This window comes from Salvelinus alpinus, chromosome 20 (assembly GCF_045679555.1).
Source record: "Salvelinus alpinus chromosome 20, SLU_Salpinus.1, whole genome shotgun sequence".
NCBI lineage: Eukaryota > Metazoa > Chordata > Actinopteri > Salmoniformes > Salmonidae > Salvelinus > Salvelinus alpinus.
The window spans coordinates 18803610-18827669 of NC_092105.1; the positions used below are offsets into that span (position 1 = coordinate 18803610).

General features: G+C 41.2%; 2 protein-coding genes across 4 annotated transcripts in view; one reads left to right on the plus strand and one right to left on the minus strand.

The window, feature by feature from the left end:
* LOC139546418 (collagen alpha-2(IV) chain-like) overlaps window positions 1-3941 on the minus strand; it is a 127735-nt gene extending 123794 nt beyond the window's left edge. Inside the window, exons 1-3 of one of the 2 annotated variants that reach the window (XM_071354784.1) lie at window positions 3792-3941; window positions 3281-3421; window positions 3130-3181 (exon numbers count right to left, since the gene is read on the minus strand). In XM_071354784.1, the coding sequence (XP_071210885.1) occupies window positions 3130-3181; window positions 3281-3330 (102 nt within the window). In that variant the 5' untranslated portion in view covers window positions 3331-3421; window positions 3792-3941. The remainder of the gene's footprint in view (window positions 1-3129; window positions 3182-3280; window positions 3422-3791) is intronic. The other variant, XM_071354785.1, reaches the window with a different exon arrangement.
* Window positions 3942-4055: 114 nt separating this feature from the next.
* The window catches only part of LOC139546419 (collagen alpha-1(IV) chain-like), a 91789-nt gene continuing 71784 nt past the window's right edge, over window positions 4056-24060 (plus strand). The window contains exons 1-2 of one of the 2 annotated variants that reach the window (XM_071354787.1): window positions 4056-4287; window positions 7153-7303. In XM_071354787.1, the coding sequence (XP_071210888.1) occupies window positions 7271-7303 (33 nt within the window). In that variant the 5' untranslated portion in view covers window positions 4056-4287; window positions 7153-7270. The remainder of the gene's footprint in view (window positions 4288-7152; window positions 7304-24060) is intronic. The other variant, XM_071354786.1, reaches the window with a different exon arrangement.

The following is a 24060-nucleotide window of genomic DNA, read 5'->3' on the forward strand; positions in this document are numbered from 1 at the left end:
TAAAAATACTTTCAAGTACTACTTGTCTTTTTTTTGTTGGTATATGTACTTTATTTTACTCTTTTTTTATTTTTGACAACTTTTGCTTTTACTTCACTACATTCCTAAAGACAATATGGTACTTTTTACTCCATACATTTTCCCTGACACCTAAAAGTACTCGTTATGTTTTGAATGCTTAGCAGGACAGGAAAATGGTCCAATTCACGCACTTGTTGAGAGAATATCCCTGGTCATCTAATGCCTCTGATCTGGAGGATTCACTAAACACAAATGCTTTGTTTGTAAATTATGTCTGAGTGTTGAAGTGTGCCCCTGGCTATCTGTAAATAAAAAAACAAACAAGAAAATGGTGCCATCTGGTTTGCTTAATATAAGGAATTTCATACGATTTATACTTTTACTTTTGATACTTAAGTACATTTTATCAATTACATTTACTTTTGATACTTAAGTATATCTAAAACCAAATACTTTTAGACTTTTACTCAAGTACTATTTTACTGGGTGACTCATGTTAACTTGAGCAATTTTCTATTAATGTATCTTTACTTTTACTCAAGTATGATAATTGGGTACTTTTTCCACCACTGCAACTGAGTGCAGGAAATGCAGAAGTGATAAGTGCTGAATTTGTTTTGGGTTGAAGTTGAATTGAACAGTATAAAACAATCAGAATGGAGAAAGACTCATTGAAATCGCTTAGAATGTATGTGTTGCCACCCTAGGATCACTCACTACTCATAAAGCAAACGTACAACTGTTATTATTCAAAACTAAAAACACCGTCAAATACCGTCAAACCGTCCAATTTTAAATACCGGAATATAATATTTTGGCCATATTGCCCAGCCCTACTGACAGATCTACATGTAGGTCAAAGTCAATCTGCTGACTGTAATACAGAGACAGTCTGGGAGGTGGGTAATCATTCCTCAAGAAGCTGCCCACACACACACCGTGAGTAAGAGAATGCACACATAGTGGCACACACTTTCTGACTTAAGAACAGGGAGGAGGGCAGCCAGGTCACCCATGATTCAAGTCAGTATTTGACATCAATCCATGCCTCTGATTCCAAAAGTTGCAAGTTCGAAACCAGCGATAGAAAGCCGTTATTTTGTATTATTTAAATCTTGTCTCATCACTGCAACTCCCCAACGGGCTCGGGAGGCGAAGGTCGAGTCATGCGTCCTCTGAAACATGACCGCCAAACCAGGCTTCTTAACACCCGCCCACTTAGCCTGGAACCCAGCCGCACCAATGTGTTGGAGGAAACACCGTTCAACTGACAACCGAGGTCAGCCTGCAACAAGGAGTTGCTAGAGCGTGATGAGCCAAGTAAAGCCCCCCGGCCAAACACTCCCCTAACCGGGATGACGCTGGGCCAATTGTGCACCGCCCTATGGGATTCCCGATCACAGCCGGATGTGATAAAGCCCGGGATACAGCCCGGGATCGAACCCAGGTCTGCGATGCAGTGCGTTAGACCGCTGTGCCATTCAGGAGGCCCAAGAAAGCTGTTTTAAGCCTATCCCAGTCCTTACCTTAACCATTCTGAGCTAATTCCTAACCTTAAGAATTTGGAGTTAATGCCTGAAACTAACCTTAAATACTTAAAAATTTGACGTTTGAGAAACATGGATGGACGTCTAATTCTGACATGAGACTGTGAGAGCTAGTAGAGAGATGATTTTATTAGCGGATAGTCACCATGACTATCATTAATCATTTAGGGTTTTCTGATGTTTAACCACAGAGGTCAACAGTACCGGGGTCACAACCCGTAACCCCTAACCACAACACTGCAGTGGTCAGCAGTCCACTTCAGCTTTTAAACCAAACAGACATCACCGTAATTACCTGATCAGGTACCTCTTTCTTACAAAATATTTGAGAAGGTTAGAGAGAGTGTGTGAGGAAGGATGGGGTCTCATCAGAACAGCGATGAACCAAACCAAATTGTGGATGTCCCCTTAGGACATGGTGTAGGAGTCATTTTGGCCTTCCTGTATGTGCTCATTTAATGTCTTGTGTATATTGTCTGGCTAGGGATGTTTTAACTTATACTAGGGGGACTCTAACATGGGGTTATAGGTCACTGGTCACATGGTACACAGGTGACAAGATAGTGTTAGCACAGGTGAGGGTTCTTACCATCTCACAGGAAAATGCTTATAGAATGCACCTCTCTTCACACGGTATTTATTATATGTAAAGTTGCTCTAGCTAATATAGCTTCAATATCTGCAATAAATGGGAACATCACCCAACCAAAGATGTAGCTACGTCTGAAAAGCAAATTCTATGTGGACACATCCTGAACTGCTCTCAAACTGTGCCAGTTGTCATTACCCCTACATATTGCAATCTAAATTAAATGGGACACTGCAATGATAGTTATTTCTCCCTCAAAATAAGTTCTGTAGAAAATAATCCTACAGATGTCTTGGCAGGAAAGTAACAAATGTGAAAAAACGACAAAAACAGTTAAAGCAGCTCAGTGAGAAACACGCCCTAGAGACAATCAAGTTGCTACCAGCTCTCACAGTCTCACATCAGAATTAACATCCAGGGCAAATTCTTAAGGTTGGACATTAACTTCAAATGGTTAAGGAAAGGGTTAAAGTTTGGAATAGGCTTAAAACAAAAATAGCTTTCTATTGCTGGATTCAAATTTGCAACCTTTGGAATTAGAGGCAGATGCTTAAGTTCAAGCATTAACTCCAAATTCTTAAGGTTGGGCATTAACTTTGAATGGTTAAGGTAAGGTTTAAGGTTTGGGATAGGCTTAAAACAAAAATATTAAAAACAACTTTCTATCACTGGATTCTAACTTGCAACCTTTGGAATCAGTGGCAGATGCTTACCGAAACCTACTTCAAGGTAACAGTGCTCACTTTTGCCCCTAGTGGCTGGTTTCCACTTCATCTCCCAACGTCCTCAGACATAGATCGAATACTGACTGTGTCGTCGGTGACCTGGCTGCGAGTTCAGCTGACATGCCCACTGCTCCAAGAAGCAAGCAACCAGCGTGAATATAATGTTAAATGCAAAGTGCCCACAGCTGTCCCCTCGTCAACAATACTGCCCCCCCCCCTCGCATGATGAGTTGAAAATAAAACTTACTGCGTCAACTCCCGACGCTAGGATGGCCACCGAAAACCATAGAAGCAGAAACCTAAAAGGAAAGGGAGAGTGAATGAGTTAATATATATTTTACACAGACAACGGTGTAACACAACAAATAACAACATAATAGAGCCCACTGAGCACTTGCCTCAGGTTCTTCAGTTCTCTCTGGTGTGTTGCCTGCATTGCCCCAATCATCCGAACTTCAAACTTAATTCCTACTGCACCTAGTGTTCTTCTCCAGGTTTAGTGGCAGCCCTAATGCATGTCGGGCAGGCCACGAACACAACTGAGACAAAAAAACATGGCATTTATTTGTTGAACAACATGACATTATAAAAGTATATATCGTTAATGTCGAAAAAATTACTCCGTTCGCCGCGCGCGTGCGTAAACGTTTTTGAAACGCACAATATTGTTGTCAATATATATTTATTTGACACATGATATTCATATAAAAGTGGAGACATAGATGCGGTTTATAAATCTCCTTCAAGAGTAGTTAGGTTTGTCTGCAGGCTTTACGCATGTGATGTCTATACCTGTAGGCTATCCAAATAGGCTATTATAACACATGAAAATGGAAAAACCACATAAGATCTCTGAACAAGTTTGTTAGTGAACGAGACAACAATTAACACAAAAAGCACTTTTTCTACCTGGGATGTGTTGCGCTTGTCGGGGGAAGATTCTAGCGTGTGAGGGTATACACGTCAGATCCCGGCGATGTAAAATCACAGTTGTCCGGGTCGCTCTGTCACCAATATACAGATAATGAGCAGTCTATCTCCTAACAGTTAAAGTTGAAGTGGTGCTTTGTAACAACATGGTTGTGTCCGTACATATGGGCAAGCGTGGTCGTTAACAGGGGGTGTGGTTGACGACAAACAAGAACAAGTTGCATTGATCAGAAAGAGGCTCACAACGTCCAGGGCAAATATGCAACCCAACGCACTGCACACGCTCTGCTGATAGTCTGTATTTTCCTTTAAGAAGAAGAATACGAAGGTTTCAACAAGTGGTCTTTAGTCGACATTCGGGACAGTTGGAGGCCTACATACATTTCCATTGCGTCCCTACGCAATAATGTTCCAGAGTGGCACCCTGGTTCTGTTGGTGGCTCTCTCCTACGCCGTATACCAGACAGAGGCGGAGGTAAGAGCAATTTTAACTAACTTTTTAATTGAACATGGTAAAAACTGTATTATGTTACTATCTTATGTGTTCAACTTGAGAAATAGGCTACTGTATAAGTTGTGCGTTTGGAGTTTTGGAAGTTGCGCTCATGGTGTGCTCGATGCCTCTCCAAGACTCAGCATTGACAATTGACTGAGTGCGTGTGTAAAGTTCAACAAATTAAATAAAAGTTTGCGATCTTATTATGCCTTTCTATGATGAAGAATTTTGCACAATACCTATGCAATAGCTGTGAATAAAGCCCAATTGTCATGTCCAAACTGATGGTGGCAAATTCTTAGGACTTCTCACCATTTATCAGGTTCACATTGGACATCACTGACCACTCAGAATTACTCTACAGTAGTACTGATTAGTGAACATATCTTCACCCAACACTTAGACATGCCAGTTTTCTTTAGATTTTGAATGTAAAAACAAACATTTTGATTGTTTCTCCAAATATATAAAACCATATATTTTATTTAGCTTATTACTGTACTTACATTAGACATTATGATACTGTGAATAGAATTGCTTTGGTCACTTTGACGATACATGCTGCCATGAATTATTCTGCCATCATACCTCCACAGCAGTGCAACATGGTCAGTCAAAGTGCCTGGTGTGGCTCTGACAATCTCTACATAGAGTATTCTGCTAGGAGCACTCTCTGTTGTTGACCTGTGTATGTTCATACAGTATACCTACTTCTGTGTCTCTGTGCTTTTTGAATAGTTGTGACTAAACTCTAACATTACAGAAATGTATTTTACTGTACAGAAACATGTGGGTAAGCTCATTTTCGTATCAGTGTAATGTCCAGTCAAAAGTTTGGACACACCTACTTATTCCAGGGTTTTTCTTCATTTTTACTATTTTCTACATTGTAGAATAATAGTGAAGACATCAAAACTATGAAATAACACACATGGAATCATGTAGTAACCAAAAAAGTGTTTAACACAAAGTAGCCACCCTTTGCCTTGATGACAGCTTTGCACGCTCTTGGCATTCTCTCAACCAGCTTCATGAGGTAGTCACCTGGAATGCATAGGTGACAGGTGTGCCTTGTTAAAAGTTAATTTGTGGAATTTCTTTCCTTCTTTATTAATTCCTTCGGCATGACCGATTAATTAGGGCCGATTTCAAGTTTTCATAACAATCGGTAATCGCCATTTTTGGACGCCGATTACATTGCATTCCATGAGGAAATTCCCTGGCAGGTTGACCACCTGTTACGTGAGTGCAGCAAGGAGCCAAGGTAAGTTGCTAGCTAGCATCAATCTTCACATAATCACGAGTTAACTACACATGGTTGATGATATTACTAGGTTAACTAGCTTGTCCTGCGTTGCATATAATCAATTTAATTTATCATCGAATCACAGCTTACTTCGCCAAACGGAGGATGATTTAACAAAAGCGCAATCGCGAAAAAAGCACAATCGTTGCACGAATGTACCCAACCATAAACATCAATGCCTTTCTTAAAATCAATACACAGAAGTATATTTTTTTAAACCTGCATATTTAGTTAAAAGACATTCATGTTAGTAGGCAATATTACTAGGGAAATTGTGTCACTTCTCTTGCGTTCATTGCACGCAGAGTCAGGGTATATGCAACAGTTTGGGCCGCCTGCCTCGTTGCGAACTAATTTGCCAGAAGTTTACATAATTATGACATAACATTGAAGGTTGTGTACTGTAACAGAAATATTTAGACTTAGGGATGCCACCCGTTCGATCAAATACGGAACGATTCCGTATTTCACTGAAAGAATAAACGTTTTGTTTTCGAAATTATAGTTTCTGGATTTTACCATATTAATAACCAAAGGCTCGTATTTCTGTGTTTATTATATTATAATTAAGTCAATGATTTGATATTTGATAGAGCAGTCTCACAGTGTGATGGTAGGTGGCAGCAGGCTCATAAGCATTCATTCAAATTTTACTGCGTTTGCCAGCAGCTCTTAGCAATGCTTGATTCACACACAGTTTATGACTTAAAGCCTATCAACTCCTGAGTTTAGGCTGGCAATACTAAAGTGCCTTTTAGAACATCCAATAGTCAAAGGTATATGAAATTCAAATGGTATAGAGAGAAATAGTCAACACGTCATAATTTCTATAATAACTACAACCTAAAACTTCTTAACTGGGAATATTGAACCACCAGATTTCATATGTTCTCATGTTCTGAGCAAGGAACTTAAACGTTAGCTTTTTTACATGGCACAAATTGCACTTTTACTTTCTTCTCTAACACTGTATTTTTGCATTATTTAAACCAAATTTGAGCATGTTTTATTATTGGTCCTCCAATAATCAGTATCGGTATCGGCGTTGAAAAATCATAATCGGTCGACCTCTATTCTTAATGTGTTCGAGCCAATCAGTTGTGTTGTGACAAGGTAGGGTGGGTATACAGAATATAGCCTTATTTGGTAAAAGTCCAAGCCCATATTATGGCAAGAACAGCTCAAATAAGCGAAGACAAATGACAGTCCATCTTTACTTTAAGACATGAAGGTCAGTCAATGTGGAAAATTTCAACAACTTTCTTCAAGTGCAGTCGCAAAAACCATCAAGCTCTATGATGAAACTGGCTCTCATGAGGACCGCCACAAGAAAAGGAAGACCCTCCGCATGTGTGGTTCCCTCCGTGAAGCATGGAGGAGGAGGTGTGATGGTGTGGGTGTGCTTTGCTGGTGACACTGTCGGTGATTTATTTAGAATTCGAGGCACACTTAACCAGCATGGCTACCACAGCATTCTGCAGCGATATGCCATCCCATCTGGTTTTCAATAAGTGGGACTATCATTTGTTTTTCAACAGGATCATGACCCAACACACCACCAGGCTGTGTAAGGGCTATTTGACCAAGAAGGAGAGTGATGGAGTGCTGCATCAGATGACCTGGCCTCCACAATGACCCGACCTCAACCCAATTGCAATGGTTTGGGATGAGTTGAACCGCAGAGTGAAGGTAAAGCAACCAACAAGTGCTTAGCATATGTGGGAACTCCTTCAAGATTGTTGGAAAAGCATTCCAGGTGAAGCTGGTTGAGAGAATGCCAAGAGTGTGCAAAGCTGTCATTAAGACAAAGGCTGGGTACTTTGAAGAATCAAAAATATATTTAGATTTGTTTAACACTTTTTTGGTTACTACATGATTCCATATGAACTATTTCATAGTTTTGATGTCTTCACTATTATTCTACAATGTAGAAAATAGTAAAAAATAAAGAAAAACCCTTGAATGAGTAGGTGTGTCCAAACTTTTGACTGGTACTGTATATCTAAACTCGGCAAAAAAAGAAATGTCCTCTCACTGTCAACTGCGTTTATTTTCAGCAAACTTAACGTGTACATATTTGTATGAACATAACAAGATTCAACAACTGAGACATAAACTGAACAAGTTCCACAGACATGTGACTAACAGAAATGGAATAATGTGTCCTTGAACAAAGGGGGGGTCAAAATCAAAAGTAACAGTCAGTATCTGGTGTGGCCACCAGCTGCATTAAGTACTGTAGTGCATCTCCTCCTCATGGACTGCACCAGATTTGCCAGTTCTTGCTGTGAGATGTTACCTCACTCTTCCACCAAGGCACCTGCAAGTTCCCGGACATTTCTGGGGAGATGGAGCCCTCACCCTCCAATCCAACAGGTATCAGACGTGCTCAAAGGGATTGAGATCCAGGCTCTTTGCTGGCCATGGCAGAACACTGACATTCCTGTCTTGCAGGAAATCACGCACAGAACAAGCAGTATGGCTGGTGGCATTGTCATGCTGGAGGGTCATGTCAGGATGAGCCTGCAGGAAGGGTACCACATGAGGGAGGAGGATGTCGTCCCTGTAACGCACAGCGTTGAAATTGCCTGCAATGACAACAAAATCAGTTCGATGATGCTGTGACACACCGCCCCAGACCATGACGGACCCTTCACCTCCAAATCAATCCCGCTCCAGAGTACAGGCCTCGGTGTAACGCGCATTCCTTCAACGATAAACGCGAATTCGGCCATCACCCCTGGTGAGACAAAACCGCGACTCGTCAGTGAAGAGCACTCTTTTGCCAGTCCTGTCTGGTCCGGCGACGGTGGGTTTGTGCCCATAGGCGACGTTGTTGCTGGTGATGTCTGGAGAGGACCTGCCTTACAACAGGCCTACAATCCCTCAGTCCAGCCACTCTAAGCCTATTGCGGACAGTCTGAGCACTGATGGAGGGATTGTGCGTTCCTGGTGTAACTCGGGCAGTTGTTGCCATCCTGTAACTGCCCCGCAGGTGTGAATTTCGGATGTACCGATCCTGTGCAGGTGTTGTTACACGTAGTCTGCCACTGCAAGGGCGATCGGCTGTCCGTCCTGTCTCCCTGTAGCGCTGTCTTAGGTGTCTCGCCGTATGGACATTGCAATTTATATCCCTGGCCACATTTGCAGTCCTATGCCTCCTTGCAGCATGCCTAAGTCACGTTCACGCAGATGAGCAGGGACCCTGGGCATCTTTCTTTTGGTGTTTTTCAGAGTCAGTAGAAAGGCCTCTTTAGTGTCCTAAGTTTTCATAACTATGACCTTAATTGCCTACCGTCTGTAAGCTGTTAGTGTTTTTACGAATTATCTTTGAAAGACAGGGTCCTGAAAAAGGGACGTTTCTTTTTTTGCAGAGTTTATATCAGCTGCAGGTGTCTGCACCATCCAACACTCTTCACTCCCCGACAGACTGACAGACAGCTCACATTGCATTTCTCTCTTACCGTTTAAATCTCCAGTGTGTCTTTTATCACAGTCCTGCTGTGCTTTGGTAATGTAGAAAATGCTAAACATGCCGCCCCTCACCTTCCCTCCCATCCATAGGGAAATGGCTATACATTTTCATTAACTGGTACCGCTGTTAACTTCCAAGGCATACACTGTTAGAACAGGTTGACCAGATCCACAACTCCCCTTTCTACTTGAGAGCACGTTTAGAAGCATAGCGGGCCAACTACACATTAAGTGTTATTAGTCTATTAGTACTAGATATTGCATTTCACTTTTTTGATGAGAACAAATAAATAATTTAATCTGCCCCATAGATTGAGCTCTGTGCACGTAGGTGTGTGCGTTCGTGTGTGTGTGTGTGTGTGTGTGTGTGTGTGTGTGTGTGTGTGTGTGTGTGTGTGTGTGTGTGTGTGTGTGTGTGTGTGTGTGTGTGTGTGTGTGTGTGTGTGTGTGTGTGTGTGTGTGTGTGTGTGTGTGTGTGGGCCCAATGGTGGTGAGGGTTGAGGTTCAGTGGGCTCCTGTTACCAAGGTGATGAGTTATGTCTGATATGTTGAGAATTATCTTCAATAGAAGCATCTATTAGCATGAAGGCACTTTTCCCAAAACATTCCGTAAAGTTGTTTCCATTTGGAGGGCTGTGGAATGACAAAACGCCCAAACCACTTGTGTTTTCAATCAACGTTGGTTGGATGATGTTTCTCTACACTGTTTATCAGAAATGTTCTCAAACTGTCTTTCACCAGAAAAGAGAATCCATGTATGTAAACAGTGTACCAGAATAGGGGCTTTACAGCAGCGTTTCCCAAACTCGGTCCTCGGGACCACAAAGGGTGCATGTTTTAGTTTTTTTCCTAACACTACACAGCTGATTCAAACTATCAAAGCTTGTTGATGAGTTGAATATTTGAATCAGCTGTGTAATGCTAGGGCAAAAACCAGAGGACCGAGTTTGGGAAGTCCTGCTTTACAGTATTTGGAAATAAGGCTTCCTCGTTATATCACTTAAAACATTGACTCAAAGCACTTACTTGCACAGAAATCTCATTTGGATTGGGAATATGATGGTAGCAAGAAAAGGAGGAGACATACTTGACAGGTAGCTGTTGTTTTGTTTTCTTATTCCTGACAGATAGCTGTTGTTTTGTTTTCTTATTCCTGACAGATAGCTGTTGTTTTGTTTTCTTATTCCTGACAGATTGCTGTTGTTTTGTTTTCTTATTCCTGACAGATAGCTGTTGTTTTGTTTTCTTATTCCTGACAGATAGCTGTTGTTTTGTTTTCTTATTCCTGACAGATAGCTGTTGTTTTGTTTTCTTATTCCTGACAGATTGCTGTTCTTTTGTTTTCTTATTCCTGACAGATAGCTGTTGTTTTGTTTTCTTATTCCTGACAGATTGATGTTGTTTTGTTTTCTTATTCCTGACAGATAGCTGTTGTTTTGTTTTCATATTCCTGACAGATTGATGTTGTTTTGTTTTCTTATTCCTGACAGATAGCTGTTGTTTTGTTTTCTTATTCCTGACAGATAGCTGTTGTTTTGTTTTCTTATTCCTGACAGATTGCTGTTCTTTTGTTTTCTTATTCCTGACAGATAGCTGTTGTTTTGTTTTCTTATTCCTGACAGATTGATGTTGTTTTGTTTTCTTATTCCTGACAGATAGCTGTTGTTTTGTTTTCTTATTCCTGACAGATTGCTGTTGTTTTGTTTTCTTATTCCTGACAGATAGCTGTTGTTTTGTTTTCTTATTCCTGACAGATAGCTGTTGTTTTGTTTTCTTATTCCTGACAGATAGCTGTTGTTTTGTTTTCTTATTCCTGACAGATTGCTGTTCTTTTGTTTTCTTATTCCTGACAGATAGCTGTTGTTTTGTTTTCTTATTCCTGACAGATTGATGTTGTTTTGTTTTCATATTCCTGACAGATAGCTGTTGTTTTGTTTTCTTATTCCTGACAGATAGCTGTTGTTTTGTTTTCATATTCCTGACAGATTGATGTTGTTTTGTTTTCTTATTCCTGACAGATAGCTGTTGTTTTGTTTTCATATTCCTGACAGATTGATGTTGTTTTGTTTTCTTATTCCTGACAGATAGCTGTTGTTTTGTTTTCTTATTCCTGACAGATAGCTGTTGTTGCTCCTGCGTTGCTGTTCGTCTTATTCCTGACAGATAGCTGTTGTTTTGTTTTCTTATTCCTGACAGATTGATGTTGTTTTGTTTTCATATTCCTGACAGATAGCTGTTGTTTTGTTTTCTTATTCCTGACAGATAGCTGTTGTTTTGTTTTCATATTCCTGACAGATTGATGTTGTTTTGTTTTCTTATTCCTGACAGATAGCTGTTGTTTTGTTTTCTTATTCCTGACAGATTGCTGTTATTTTGTTTTCTTATTCCTGACAGATAGCTGTTGTTTTGTTTTCTTATTCCTGACAGATTGATGTTGTTTTGTTTTCTTATTCCTGACAGATAGCTGTTGTTTTGTTTTCATATTCCTGACAGATTGATGTTGTTTTGTTTTCTTATTCCTGACAGATAGCTGTTGTTTTGTTTTCATATTCCTGACAGATTGCTGTTGTTTTGTTTTCTTATTCCTGACAGATAGCTGTTGTTTTGTTTTCATATTCCTGACAGATTGATGTTGTTTTGTTTTCTTATTCCTGACAGATAGCTGTTGTTTTGTTTTCTTATTCCTGACAGATAGCTGTTGTTTTGTTTTCTTATTCCTGACAGATTGCTGTTGTTTTGTTTTCTTATTCCTGACAGATAGCTGTTGTTTTGTTTTCTTATTCCTGACAGATTGCTGTTGTTTTGTTTTCTTATTCCTGACAGATAGCTGTTGTTTTGTTTTCTTATTCCTGACAGATAGCTGTTGTTTTGTTTTCTTATTCCTGACAGATTGATGTTGTTTTGTTTTCTTATTCCTGACAGATAGCTGTTGTTTTGTTTTCATATTCCTGACAGATTGATGTTGTTTTGTTTTCTTATTCCTGACAGATAGCTGTTGTTTTGTTTTCATATTCCTGACAGATTGATGTTGTTTTGTTTTCATATTCCTGACAGATTGATGTTGTTTTGTTTTCTTATTCCTGACAGATAGCTGTTGTTTTGTTTTCATATTCCTGACAGATTGATGTTGTTTTGTTTTCTTATTCCTGACAGATAGCTGTTGTTTTGTTTTCATATTCCTGACAGATTGCTGTTGTTTTGTTTTCTTATTCCTGACAGATAGCTGTTGTTTTGTTTTCTTATTGTTTTATAATCCCTGACCTTTAGAAGTCGATGAGAATGAGGCATTTCCCAGAAACACTCATGTTGGACCCTTGTGGTCTCATTAGCTCCCTGAGCCAGTTAATGATCTGTGATTGAGATTAATGATGAACAGAGAAGAGAGACGAAGAGGAGGAGGAAGGAGAAAGGAAAGGACGGGAGCTTGGAGAAAAACATGCTCATACTAGAAGTTTCCTATGAGCCTAGAAAAATGAAGTGAATGAACTGTAAAACCACAACTAACCCCATAAGGCATGCACTACTAATATTGGCCATTAAAAAGTGTGTGTGTGTTTGTGGGGGGGTTGGAAGGAGAACAGCAGGACACAGTACATCTGGACAGACTACCCCCCAGAGAGTTGAAGGGAGAGGAAAGGAAAAAAGAGGGGAAGGGAAAGAGAAGGTGCCAAAACGCTGTGTGTTCTGTTGGATTGGTTAGTGTTGCTAACTGGATGAAACCATGGGAAGAGAGAGAGAGAGAGAGAGAGAGCATGAGGAGTTGCAACATTTCCTTCTCATCTGGATCTGCTGTATGGATTTACATAAAGTGTTCTGACAAGTGGAGGCTGCTGAGGGGAGAGCGGCTCATAATAATGGCTGGAACGGAGTGAATGGACTGGCATCAATCAAATGGAAACAATGTGTTTGATGTGTTTGATACCATTCCACTGATTCTTCTCCAGCCATTACCACGAGCCTGTCCTTCCCAATTAAGGTGCCACCAACCTCCTGTGGTTCCGACCCACCCGCGTGAGCTGTGTTTTGATCAGCAACATTACGTTTGTGATGCCAGCAGATGTTCTCTCCAAACGCCCGTCGAGAACAATATGGCCAACAGATAAACAGATTTCTCTCTGTGAGGAAAATTGTGGCCTTTCGATCCAATTCCCTATCTAGGACGCTCTGTTGTTTTGGGGTCGAAATAAAGGTATTTGACCTGCGCTGTACCAGGATGTTGTTATTTGACCTGACCTGTACCAGGATGTTGGTATTTGACCTGCCCTGTATCAGTATAATGGTATTTGACCTGACCTGTATCAGTATGTTGGTATTTGACCTGACCTGTACCAGTATGTTGGTATTTGACCTGACCTGTACCCGTATGTTGGTATTTGACCTGACCTGTATCAGTATGTTGGTATTTGACCTGTACCAGTATGTTGGTATTTGACCTGTATCAGGATGTTGGTATTTGACCTGTATCAGGATGTTTGTATTTGACCTGCCCTGTGTCAGTGTGTTGGTATTTGACCTGCCCTATATCAGTATGTTGGTTTTTGACCTGTATCAGGATGTTTGTATTTGACCTGTCCTGTGTCAGTATGTTGGTATTTGACCTACCCTGTACCAGTATGTTGGTATTTGACCTGACCTGTACCAGTGTGTTGGTATTTGACCTGACCTGTACCAGTGTGTTGGTATTTGACCTGCCCTGTGTCAGTGTGTTGTTATTTGACCTGACCTGTACCCATATGTTGGTATTTGACCTGACCTGTATCAGTATGATGGTATTTGACCTGTATCAGTATGATGGTATTTGACCTGACCTGTATCAGTATGTTGGTATTTGACCTGTATCAGTATGTTGGTATTTGACCTGACCTGTGTCAGTATGTTGGTATTTGACCTGTATCAGTATGATGGTATTTGACCTGACCTGTGTCAGTATGTTGGTATTTGACCTGTATCAGTATGATGGTATTTGACCTGACCTGTATCAGTATGATGGTATTTGACCTGACCTGTATCAGTATGTTGGTTTTTGAGCTGCCCTGTTTCAGTGTGTTGGTATTTGACCTGTATCAGTATGTTGGTATTTGACCTGTGTCAGTGTGTTGGTATTTGACCTGTATCAGTGTGTTGGTATTTGACCTGTATCAGTGTGTTGGTATTTGACCTGTGTCAGTGTGTTGGTATTTGACTTGTATCAGTGTGTTGGTATTTGACCTGTGTCAGTGTGTTGGTATTTGACCTGTATCAGTGTGTTGGTATTTGACCTGTGTCAGTGTGTTGGTATTTGACCTGTATCAGTGTGTTGGTATTTGACCTGTGTCAGTGTGTTGGTATTTGACCTGTGTCAGTGTGTTGGTAGTTGACCTGTATCAGTGTGTTGGTATTTGACCTGTATCAGTATGTTGGTATTTGACCTGTGTCAGTGTGTTGGTATTTGACCTGTATCAGTATGTTGGTATTTGACCTGTATCAGGATGTTTGTATTTGACCTGCCCTGTGTCAGTGTGTTGGTATTTGACCTGTTTCAGTGTGTTGGTATTTGACCTGTATCAGTGTGTTGGTATTTGACCTGTGTCAGTGTGTTGGTATTTGACCTGTATCAGTGTGTTGGTATTTGACCTGTATCAGTGTGTTGGTATTTGACCTGTGTCAGTGTGTTGGTATTTGACTTGTATCAGTGTGTTGGTATTTGACCTGTGTCAGTGTGTTGGTATTTGACCTGTATCAGTGTGTTGGTATTTGACCTGTATCAGTGTGTTGGTATTTGACCTGTGTCAGTGTGTTGGTATTTGACCTGTATCAGTGTGTTGGTATTTGACCTGTGTCAGTGTGTTGGTATTTGACCTGTGTCAGTGTGTTGGTATTTGACCTGTGTCAGTGTGTTGGTATTTGACCTGTATCAGTGTGTTGGTATTTGACCTGTATCAGTATGTTGGTATTTGACCTGTGTCAGTGTGTTGGTATTTGACCTGTATCAGTATGTTGGTATTTGACCTGTGTCAGTATGTTGGTATTTGACCTGTGTCAGTATGTTGGTATTTGACCTGTATCAGTGTGTTGGTATTTGACCTGTGTCAGTGTGTTGGTATTTGACCTGTGTCAGTGTGTTGGTATTTGACCTGTATCAGTGTGTTGGTATTTGACCTGTGTCAGTGTGTTGGCATTTGACCTGCCCTGTATCAGTGTGTTGATATTTGACCTGCCCTGTATCAGTGTGTTGGTATTTGACCTGTGTCAGTGTGTTGGTATTTGACCTACCCTGTACCAGTATGTTGGTATTTGACCTGACCTGTACCAGTGTGTTGGTATTTGACCTGACCTGTACCAGTGTGTTGGTATTTGACCTGCCCTGTGTCAGTGTGTTGTTATTTGACCTGACCTGTACCCGTATGTTGGTATTTGACCTGACCTGTATCAGTATGATGGTACTTGACCTGTATCAGTATGATGGTATTTGACCTGACCTGTATCAGTATGTTGGTATTTGACCTGTATCAGTATGTTGGTATTTGACCTGACCTGTGTCAGTATGTTGGTATTTGACCTGTATCAGTATGATGGTATTTGACCTGACCTGTGTCAGTATGTTGGTATTTGACCTGTATCAGTATGATGGTATTTGACCTGACCTGTATCAGTATGATGGTATTTGACCTGACCTGTATCAGTATGTTGGTTTTTGAGCTGCCCTGTTTCAGTGTGTTGGTATTTGACCTGTATCAGTATGTTGGTATTTGACCTGTGTCAGTGTGTTGGTATTTGACCTGTATCAGTGTGTTGGTATTTGACCTGTATCAGTGTGTTGGTATTTGACCTGTGTCAGTGTGTTGGTATTTGACTTGTATCAGTGTGTTGGTATTTGACCTGTGTCAGTGTGTTGGTATTTGACCTGTATCAGTGTGTTGGTATTTGACCTGTGTCAGTGTGTTGGTATTTGACCTGTATCAGTGTGTTGGTATTTGACCTGTGTCAGTGTGTTGGTATTTGACCTGTGTCAGTGTGTTGGTAGTTGACCTGTATCAGTGTGTTGGTATTTGACCTGTATCAGTATGTTGGTATTTGACCTGTGTCAGTGTGTTGGTATTTGACCTGTATCAGTATGTTGGTATTTGACCTGTATCAGGATGTTTGTATTTGACCTGCCCTGTGTCAGTGTGTTGGTATTTGACCTGTTTCAGTGTGTTGGTATTTGACCTGTATCAGTGTGTTGGTATTTGACCTGTGTCAGTGTGTTGGTATTTGACCTGTATCAGTGTGTTGGTATTTGACCTGTATCAGTGTGTTGGTATTTGACCTGTGTCAGTGTGTTGGTATTTGACTTGTATCAGTGTGTTGGTATTTGACCTGTGTCAGTGTGTTGGTATTTGACCTGTATCAGTGTGTTGGTATTTGACCTGTATCAGTGTGTTGGTATTTGACCTGTGTCAGTGTGTTGGTATTTGACCTGTATCAGTGTGTTGGTATTTGACCTGTGTCAGTGTGTTGGTATTTGACCTGTGTCAGTGTGTTGGTATTTGACCTGTGTCAGTGTGTTGGTATTTGACCTGTATCGGGGGTATGCCGTCGATGTTGGTATTTGACCTGTGTCAGTGTGTTGGTATTTGACCTGTATCAGTATGTTGGTATTTGACCTGTGTCAGTATGTTGGTATTTGACCTGTGTCAGTATGTTGGTATTTGACCTGTGTCAGTATGTTGGTATTTGACCTGTATCAGTGTGTTGGTATTTGACCTGTGTCAGTGTGTTGGTATTTGACCTGTGTCAGTGTGTTGGTATTTGACCTGTATCAGTGTGTTGGTATTTGACCTGTGTCAGTGTGTTGGCATTTGACCTGCCCTGTATCAGTGTGTTGATATTTGACCTGCCCTGTATCAGTGTGTTGGTATTTGACCTGTGTCAGTGTGTTGGTATTTGACCTGTATCAGTGTGTTGGTATTTGACCTGTGTCAGTGTGTTGGTATTTGACCTGTGTCAGTGTGTTGGTATTTGACCTGTGGTTTGGTATCAGTGTGTTGGTATTTGACCTGTATCAGTGTGTTGGTATTTGACCTGTGTCAGTATGTTGGTATTTGACCTGTATCAGTGTGTTGGTATTTGACCTGTGTCAGTGTGTTGGTATTTGACCTGTGTCAGTGTGTTGGTATTTGACCTGTATCAGTGTGTTGGTATTTGACCTGTGTCAGTGTGTTGGCATTTGACCTGCCCTGTATCAGTGTGTTGATATTTGACCTGCCCTGTATCAGTGTGTTGGTATTTGACCTGTGTCAGTGTGTTGGTATTTGACCTACCCTGTACCAGTATGTTGGTATTTGACCTGTATCAGTGTGTTGGTATTTGACCTGTGTCAGTGTGTTGGCATTTGACCTGCCCTGTATCAGTGTGTTGATATTTGACCTGCCCTGTATCAGTGTGTTGGTATTTGACCTGTGTCAGTGTGTTGGTATTTGACCTACCCTGTACCAGTATGTTGGTATTTGACCTGACCTGTACCAGTGTGTTGGTATTTGACCTGACCTGTACCAGTGTGTTGGTATTTGACCTGCCCTGTGTCAGTGTGTTGTTATTTGACCTGACCTGTACCCGTATGTTGGTATTTGACCTGACCTGTATCAGTATGATGGTATTTGACCTGTATCAGTATGATGGTATTTGACCTGACCTGTATCAGTATGTTGGTATTTGACCTGTATCAGTATGTTGGTATTTGACCTGACCTGTGTCAGTATGTTGGTATTTGACCTGTATCAGTATGATGGTATTTGACCTGACCTGTGTCAGTATGTTGGTATTTGACCTGTATCAGTATGATGGTATTTGACCTGACCTGTATCAGTATGATGGTATTTGACCTGACCTGTATCAGTATGTTGGTTTTTGAGCTGCCCTGTTTCAGTGTGTTGGTATTTGACCTGTATCAGTATGTTGGTATTTGACCTGTGTCAGTGTGTTGGTATTTGACCTGTATCAGTGTGTTGGTATTTGACCTGTATCAGTGTGTTGGTATTTGACCTGTGTCAGTGTGTTGGTATTTGACTTGTATCAGTGTGTTGGTATTTGACCTGTGTCAGTGTGTTGGTATTTGACCTGTGTCAGTGTGTTGGTATTTGACCTGTATCAGTGTGTTGGTATTTGACCTGTGTCAGTGTGTTGGTATTTGACCTGTGTCAGTGTGTTGGTAGTTGACCTGTATCAGTGTGTTGGTATTTGACCTGTATCAGTATGTTGGTATTTGACCTGTGTCAGTGTGTTGGTATTTGACCTGTATCAGTATGTTGGTATTTGACCTGTATCAGGATGTTTGTATTTGACCTGCCCTGTGTCAGTGTGTTGGTATTTGACCTGTTTCAGTGTGTTGGTATTTGACCTGTATCAGTGTGTTGGTATTTGACCTGTGTCAGTGTGTTGGTATTTGACCTGTATCAGTGTGTTGGTATTTGACCTGTTTCAGTGTGTTGGTATTTGACCTGTGTCAGTATGTTGGTATTTGACCTGTATCAGTATGATGGTATTTGACCTGACCTGTATCAGTATGATGGTATTTGACCTGACCTGTACCAGTATGTTGGTATTTGACCTGACCTGTACCCGTATGTTGGTATTTGACCTGACCTGTATCAGTATGTTGGTATTTGACCTGTACCAGTATGTTGGTATTTGACCTGTATCAGGATGTTGGTATTTGACCTGTATCAGGATGTTTGTATTTGACCTGCCCTGTGTCAGTGTGTTGGTATTTGACCTGCCCTATATCAGTATGTTGGTTTTTGACCTGTATCAGGATGTTTGTATTTGACCTGTCCTGTGTCAGTATGTTGGTATTTGACCTACCCTGTACCAGTATGTTGGTATTTGACCTGACCTGTACCAGTGTGTTGGTATTTGACCTGACCTGTACCAGTGTGTTGGTATTTGACCTGCCCTGTGTCAGTGTGTTGTTATTTGACCTGACCTGTACCCATATGTTGGTATTTGACCTGACCTGTATCAGTATGATGGTATTTGACCTGTATCAGTATGATGGTATTTGACCTGACCTGTATCAGTATGTTGGTATTTGACCTGTATCAGTATGTTGGTATTTGACCTGACCTGTGTCAGTATGTTGGTATTTGACCTGTATCAGTATGATGGTATTTGACCTGACCTGTGTCAGTATGTTGGTATTTGACCTGTATCAGTATGATGGTATTTGACCTGACCTGTATCAGTATGATGGTATTTGACCTGACCTGTATCAGTATGTTGGTTTTTGAGCTGCCCTGTTTCAGTGTGTTGGTATTTGACCTGTATCAGTATGTTGGTATTTGACCTGTGTCAGTGTGTTGGTATTTGACCTGTATCAGTGTGTTGGTATTTGACCTGTATCAGTGTGTTGGTATTTGACCTGTGTCAGTGTGTTGGTATTTGACTTGTATCAGTGTGTTGGTATTTGACCTGTGTCAGTGTGTTGGTATTTGACCTGTATCAGTGTGTTGGTATTTGACCTGTGTCAGTGTGTTGGTATTTGACCTGTATCAGTGTGTTGGTATTTGACCTGTGTCAGTGTGTTGGTATTTGACCTGTGTCAGTGTGTTGGTAGTTGACCTGTATCAGTGTGTTGGTATTTGACCTGTATCAGTATGTTGGTATTTGACCTGTGTCAGTGTGTTGGTATTTGACCTGTATCAGTATGTTGGTATTTGACCTGTATCAGGATGTTTGTATTTGACCTGCCCTGTGTCAGTGTGTTGGTATTTGACCTGTTTCAGTGTGTTGGTATTTGACCTGTATCAGTGTGTTGGTATTTGACCTGTGTCAGTGTGTTGGTATTTGACCTGTATCAGTGTGTTGGTATTTGACCTGTATCAGTGTGTTGGTATTTGACCTGTGTCAGTGTGTTGGTATTTGACTTGTATCAGTGTGTTGGTATTTGACCTGTGTCAGTGTGTTGGTATTTGACCTGTATCAGTGTGTTGGTATTTGACCTGTATCAGTGTGTTGGTATTTGACCTGTATCAGTGTGTTGGTATTTGACCTGTGTCAGTGTGTTGGTATTTGACCTGTGTCAGTGTGTTGGTATTTGACCTGTGTCAGTGTGTTGGTATTTGACCTGTATCAGTGTGTTGGTATTTGACCTGTATCAGTATGTTGGTATTTGACCTGTGTCAGTGTGTTGGTATTTGACCTGTATCAGTATGTTGGTATTTGACCTGTGTCAGTATGTTGGTATTTGACCTGTGTCAGTATGTTGGTATTTGACCTGTGTCAGTATGTTGGTATTTGACCTGTATCAGTGTGTTGGTATTTGACCTGTGTCAGTGTGTTGGTATTTGACCTGTATCAGTGTGTTGGTATTTGACCTGTGTCAGTGTGTTGGCATTTGACCTGCCCTGTATCAGTGTGTTGATATTTGACCTGCCCTGTATCAGTGTGTTGGTATTTGACCTGTGTCAGTGTGTTGGTATTTGACCTACCCTGTACCAGTATGTTGGTATTTGACCTGACCTGTACCAGTGTGTTGGTATTTGACCTGACCTGTACCAGTGTGTTGGTATTTGACCTGCCCTGTGTCAGTGTGTTGTTATTTGACCTGACCTGTACCCGTATGTTGGTATTTGACCTGACCTGTATCAGTATGATGGTATTTGACCTGTATCAGTATGATGGTATTTGACCTGACCTGTATCAGTATGTTGGTATTTGACCTGTATCAGTATGTTGGTATTTGACCTGACCTGTGTCAGTATGTTGGTATTTGACCTGTATCAGTATGATGGTATTTGACCTGACCTGTGTCAGTATGTTGGTATTTGACCTGTATCAGTATGATGGTATTTGACCTGACCTGTATCAGTATGATGGTATTTGACCTGACCTGTATCAGTATGTTGGTTTTTGAGCTGCCCTGTTTCAGTGTGTTGGTATTTGACCTGTATCAGTATGTTGGTATTTGACCTGTGTCAGTGTGTTGGTATTTGACCTGTATCAGTGTGTTGGTATTTGACCTGTATCAGTGTGTTGGTATTTGACCTGTGTCAGTGTGTTGGTATTTGACTTGTATCAGTGTGTTGGTATTTGACCTGTGTCAGTGTGTTGGTATTTGACCTGTATCAGTGTGTTGGTATTTGACCTGTGTCAGTGTGTTGGTATTTGACCTGTATCAGTGTGTTGGTATTTGACCTGTGTCAGTGTGTTGGTATTTGACCTGTGTCAGTGTGTTGGTAGTTGACCTGTATCAGTGTGTTGGTATTTGACCTGTATCAGTATGTTGGTATTTGACCTGTGTCAGTGTGTTGGTATTTGACCTGTATCAGTATGTTGGTATTTGACCTGTATCAGGATGTTTGTATTTGACCTGCCCTGTGTCAGTGTGTTGGTATTTGACCTGTTTCAGTGTGTTGGTATTTGACCTGTATCAGTGTGTTGGTATTTGACCTGTGTCAGTGTGTTGGTATTTGACCTGTATCAGTGTGTTGGCATTTGACCTGCCCTGTATCAGTGTGTTGATATTTGACCTGCCCTGTATCAGTGTGTTGGTATTTGACCTGTGTCAGTGTGTTGGTATTTGACCTGTGTCAGTGTGTTGGTATTTGACCTGTGTCAGTGTGTTTGTATTTGACCTGTGTCAGTGTGTTGGTATTTGACCTGTATCAGTGTGTTGGTATTTGACCTGTATCAGTGTGTTGGTATTTGACCTGTGTCAGTATGTTGGTATTTGACCTGTATCAGTGTGTTGGTATTTGACCTGTGTCAGTGTGTTGGTATTTGACCTGTGTCAGTGTGTTGGTATTTGACCTGTATCAGTGTGTTGGTATTTGACCTGTGTCAGTGTGTTGGCATTTGACCTGCCCTGTATCAGTGTGTTGATATTTGACCTGCCCTGTATCAGTGTGTTGGTATTTGACCTGTGTCAGTGTGTTGGTATTTGACCTACCCTGTACCAGTATGTTGGTATTTGACCTGACCTGTACCAGTGTGTTGGTATTTGACCTGACCTGTACCAGTGTGTTGGTATTTGACCTGCCCTGTGTCAGTGTGTTGTTATTTGACCTGACCTGTACCCGTATGTTGGTATTTGACCTGACCTGTATCAGTATGATGGTATTTGACCTGTATCAGTATGATGGTATTTGACCTGACCTGTATCAGTATGTTGGTATTTGACCTGTATCAGTATGTTGGTATTTGACCTGACCTGTGTCAGTATGTTGGTATTTGACCTGTATCAGTATGATGGTATTTGACCTGACCTGTGTCAGTATGTTGGTATTTGACCTGTATCAGTATGATGGTATTTGACCTGACCTGTATCAGTATGATGGTATTTGACCTGACCTGTATCAGTATGTTGGTATTTGACCTGTATCAGTGTGTTGGTATTTGACCTGTATCAGTATGTTGGTATTTGACCTGTGTCAGTGTGTTGGTATTTGACCTGTATCAGTATGTTGGTATTTGACCTGTGTCAGTATGTTGGTATTTGACCTGTGTCAGTATGTTGGTATTTGACCTGTATCAGTGTGTTGGTATTTGACCTGTGTCAGTGTGTTGGTATTTGACCTGTGTCAGTGTGTTGGTATTTGACCTGTATCAGTGTGTTGATATTTGACCTGCCCTGTATCAGTGTGTTGGTATTTGACCTGTGTCAGTGTGTTGGTATTTGACCTGTGTCAGTGTGTTGGTATTTGACCTGTGTCAGTGTGTTTGTATTTGACCTGTGTCAGTGTGTTGGTATTTGACCTGTATCAGTGTGTTGGTATTTGACCTGTGTCAGTGTGTTGGTATTTGACCTGTATCAGTGTGTTGGTATTTGACCTGTATCAGTGTGTTGGTATTTGACCTGTATCAGTGTGTTGGTATTTGACCTGTGTCAGTGTGTTGGTATTTGACCAAATGTGTTGAAAAAATTATATTAGCTCTTCAATCAGGCTATTAGGTCAGTCTGGCTCCCTGCTCTTCATATCTGATTAGCCACTATGAAAAAAGTCTCAATAACAGCTACTAAATCTTCTTTCCATCGGCGGCCATGTTCAGTCATCAGTCTCAGGAGGAGGAGGAGGAAGAGGAGTGGTAGGAAGAGGAGGAAGTATGGACAGATTGACAGATTCCTGTATGAAACACATGTGTGTGGGGTGGAGGGATTGGGAAAGTGGTGGGAATTGAAGATGATTCCTAATTTGCCATCCTGTTTGGATCACGGCGTTCCCGAGTTTTCCCAAGGGAGGGTGAACAGAATGCCAATGCGCAGGAAGCAGCACTAACTGCTGTTTATCTCACTGCTCCACCACGTGTGTCTGTACCAGAGTGTGTGCTTGTTTGTTTGCAAACGTGGATTAGGTTTTTAAGTCATTCCGGAACTATACCTACTCAGACAGTAGTGAATTAATTTATTTATTTCTGTCTGTCATTTATTTCAGTATGAATTACAGTACACACGTCTCATACACAGCATATGATTGATTAAATAGGTTTGGATCAGCCCGGAATTCCTGTGTTTGATGATCATTCATTTTGATAATCCTCTAAGTATATGATGGGATTGTCTTTGATTCCTTTGTTGATGATATGATTCTGGGTCTGGTCTCATTCCCAGCCGTGTGTCTAAGCCTGGTCAACTGGGCTATCCTGGACATGGTCTAGTGGATTGCCCTCCCCAAACAGGACAGCTGACCCTGACTCGCCACCAACAAAGCAATGCACCCTGGGAAATCCCCTTGTGCCTGACATTTGATTCCCCCATTGTAAAAATACCTACATTTGGGGGAATTATGTGTGTGTGTGCGAGTATGTGTGTGCGAGTACGTGTTTTCTTAGATATTCCTGGGTGAACTAGTCCCAAGGTAATGCACCTCTGCCCTTAATCCTCGAGAGTGTCAGGTATGTGTGTGTCACCCCTCTGTGCCCCTATGTGTGTGTTCATTGTCTGTGCCAGTCATAGAGAGGATTAGATGGTGGATAAGCACAGTGAATCCCCTCTATTCAGCCTGGTTTAAGGCTCA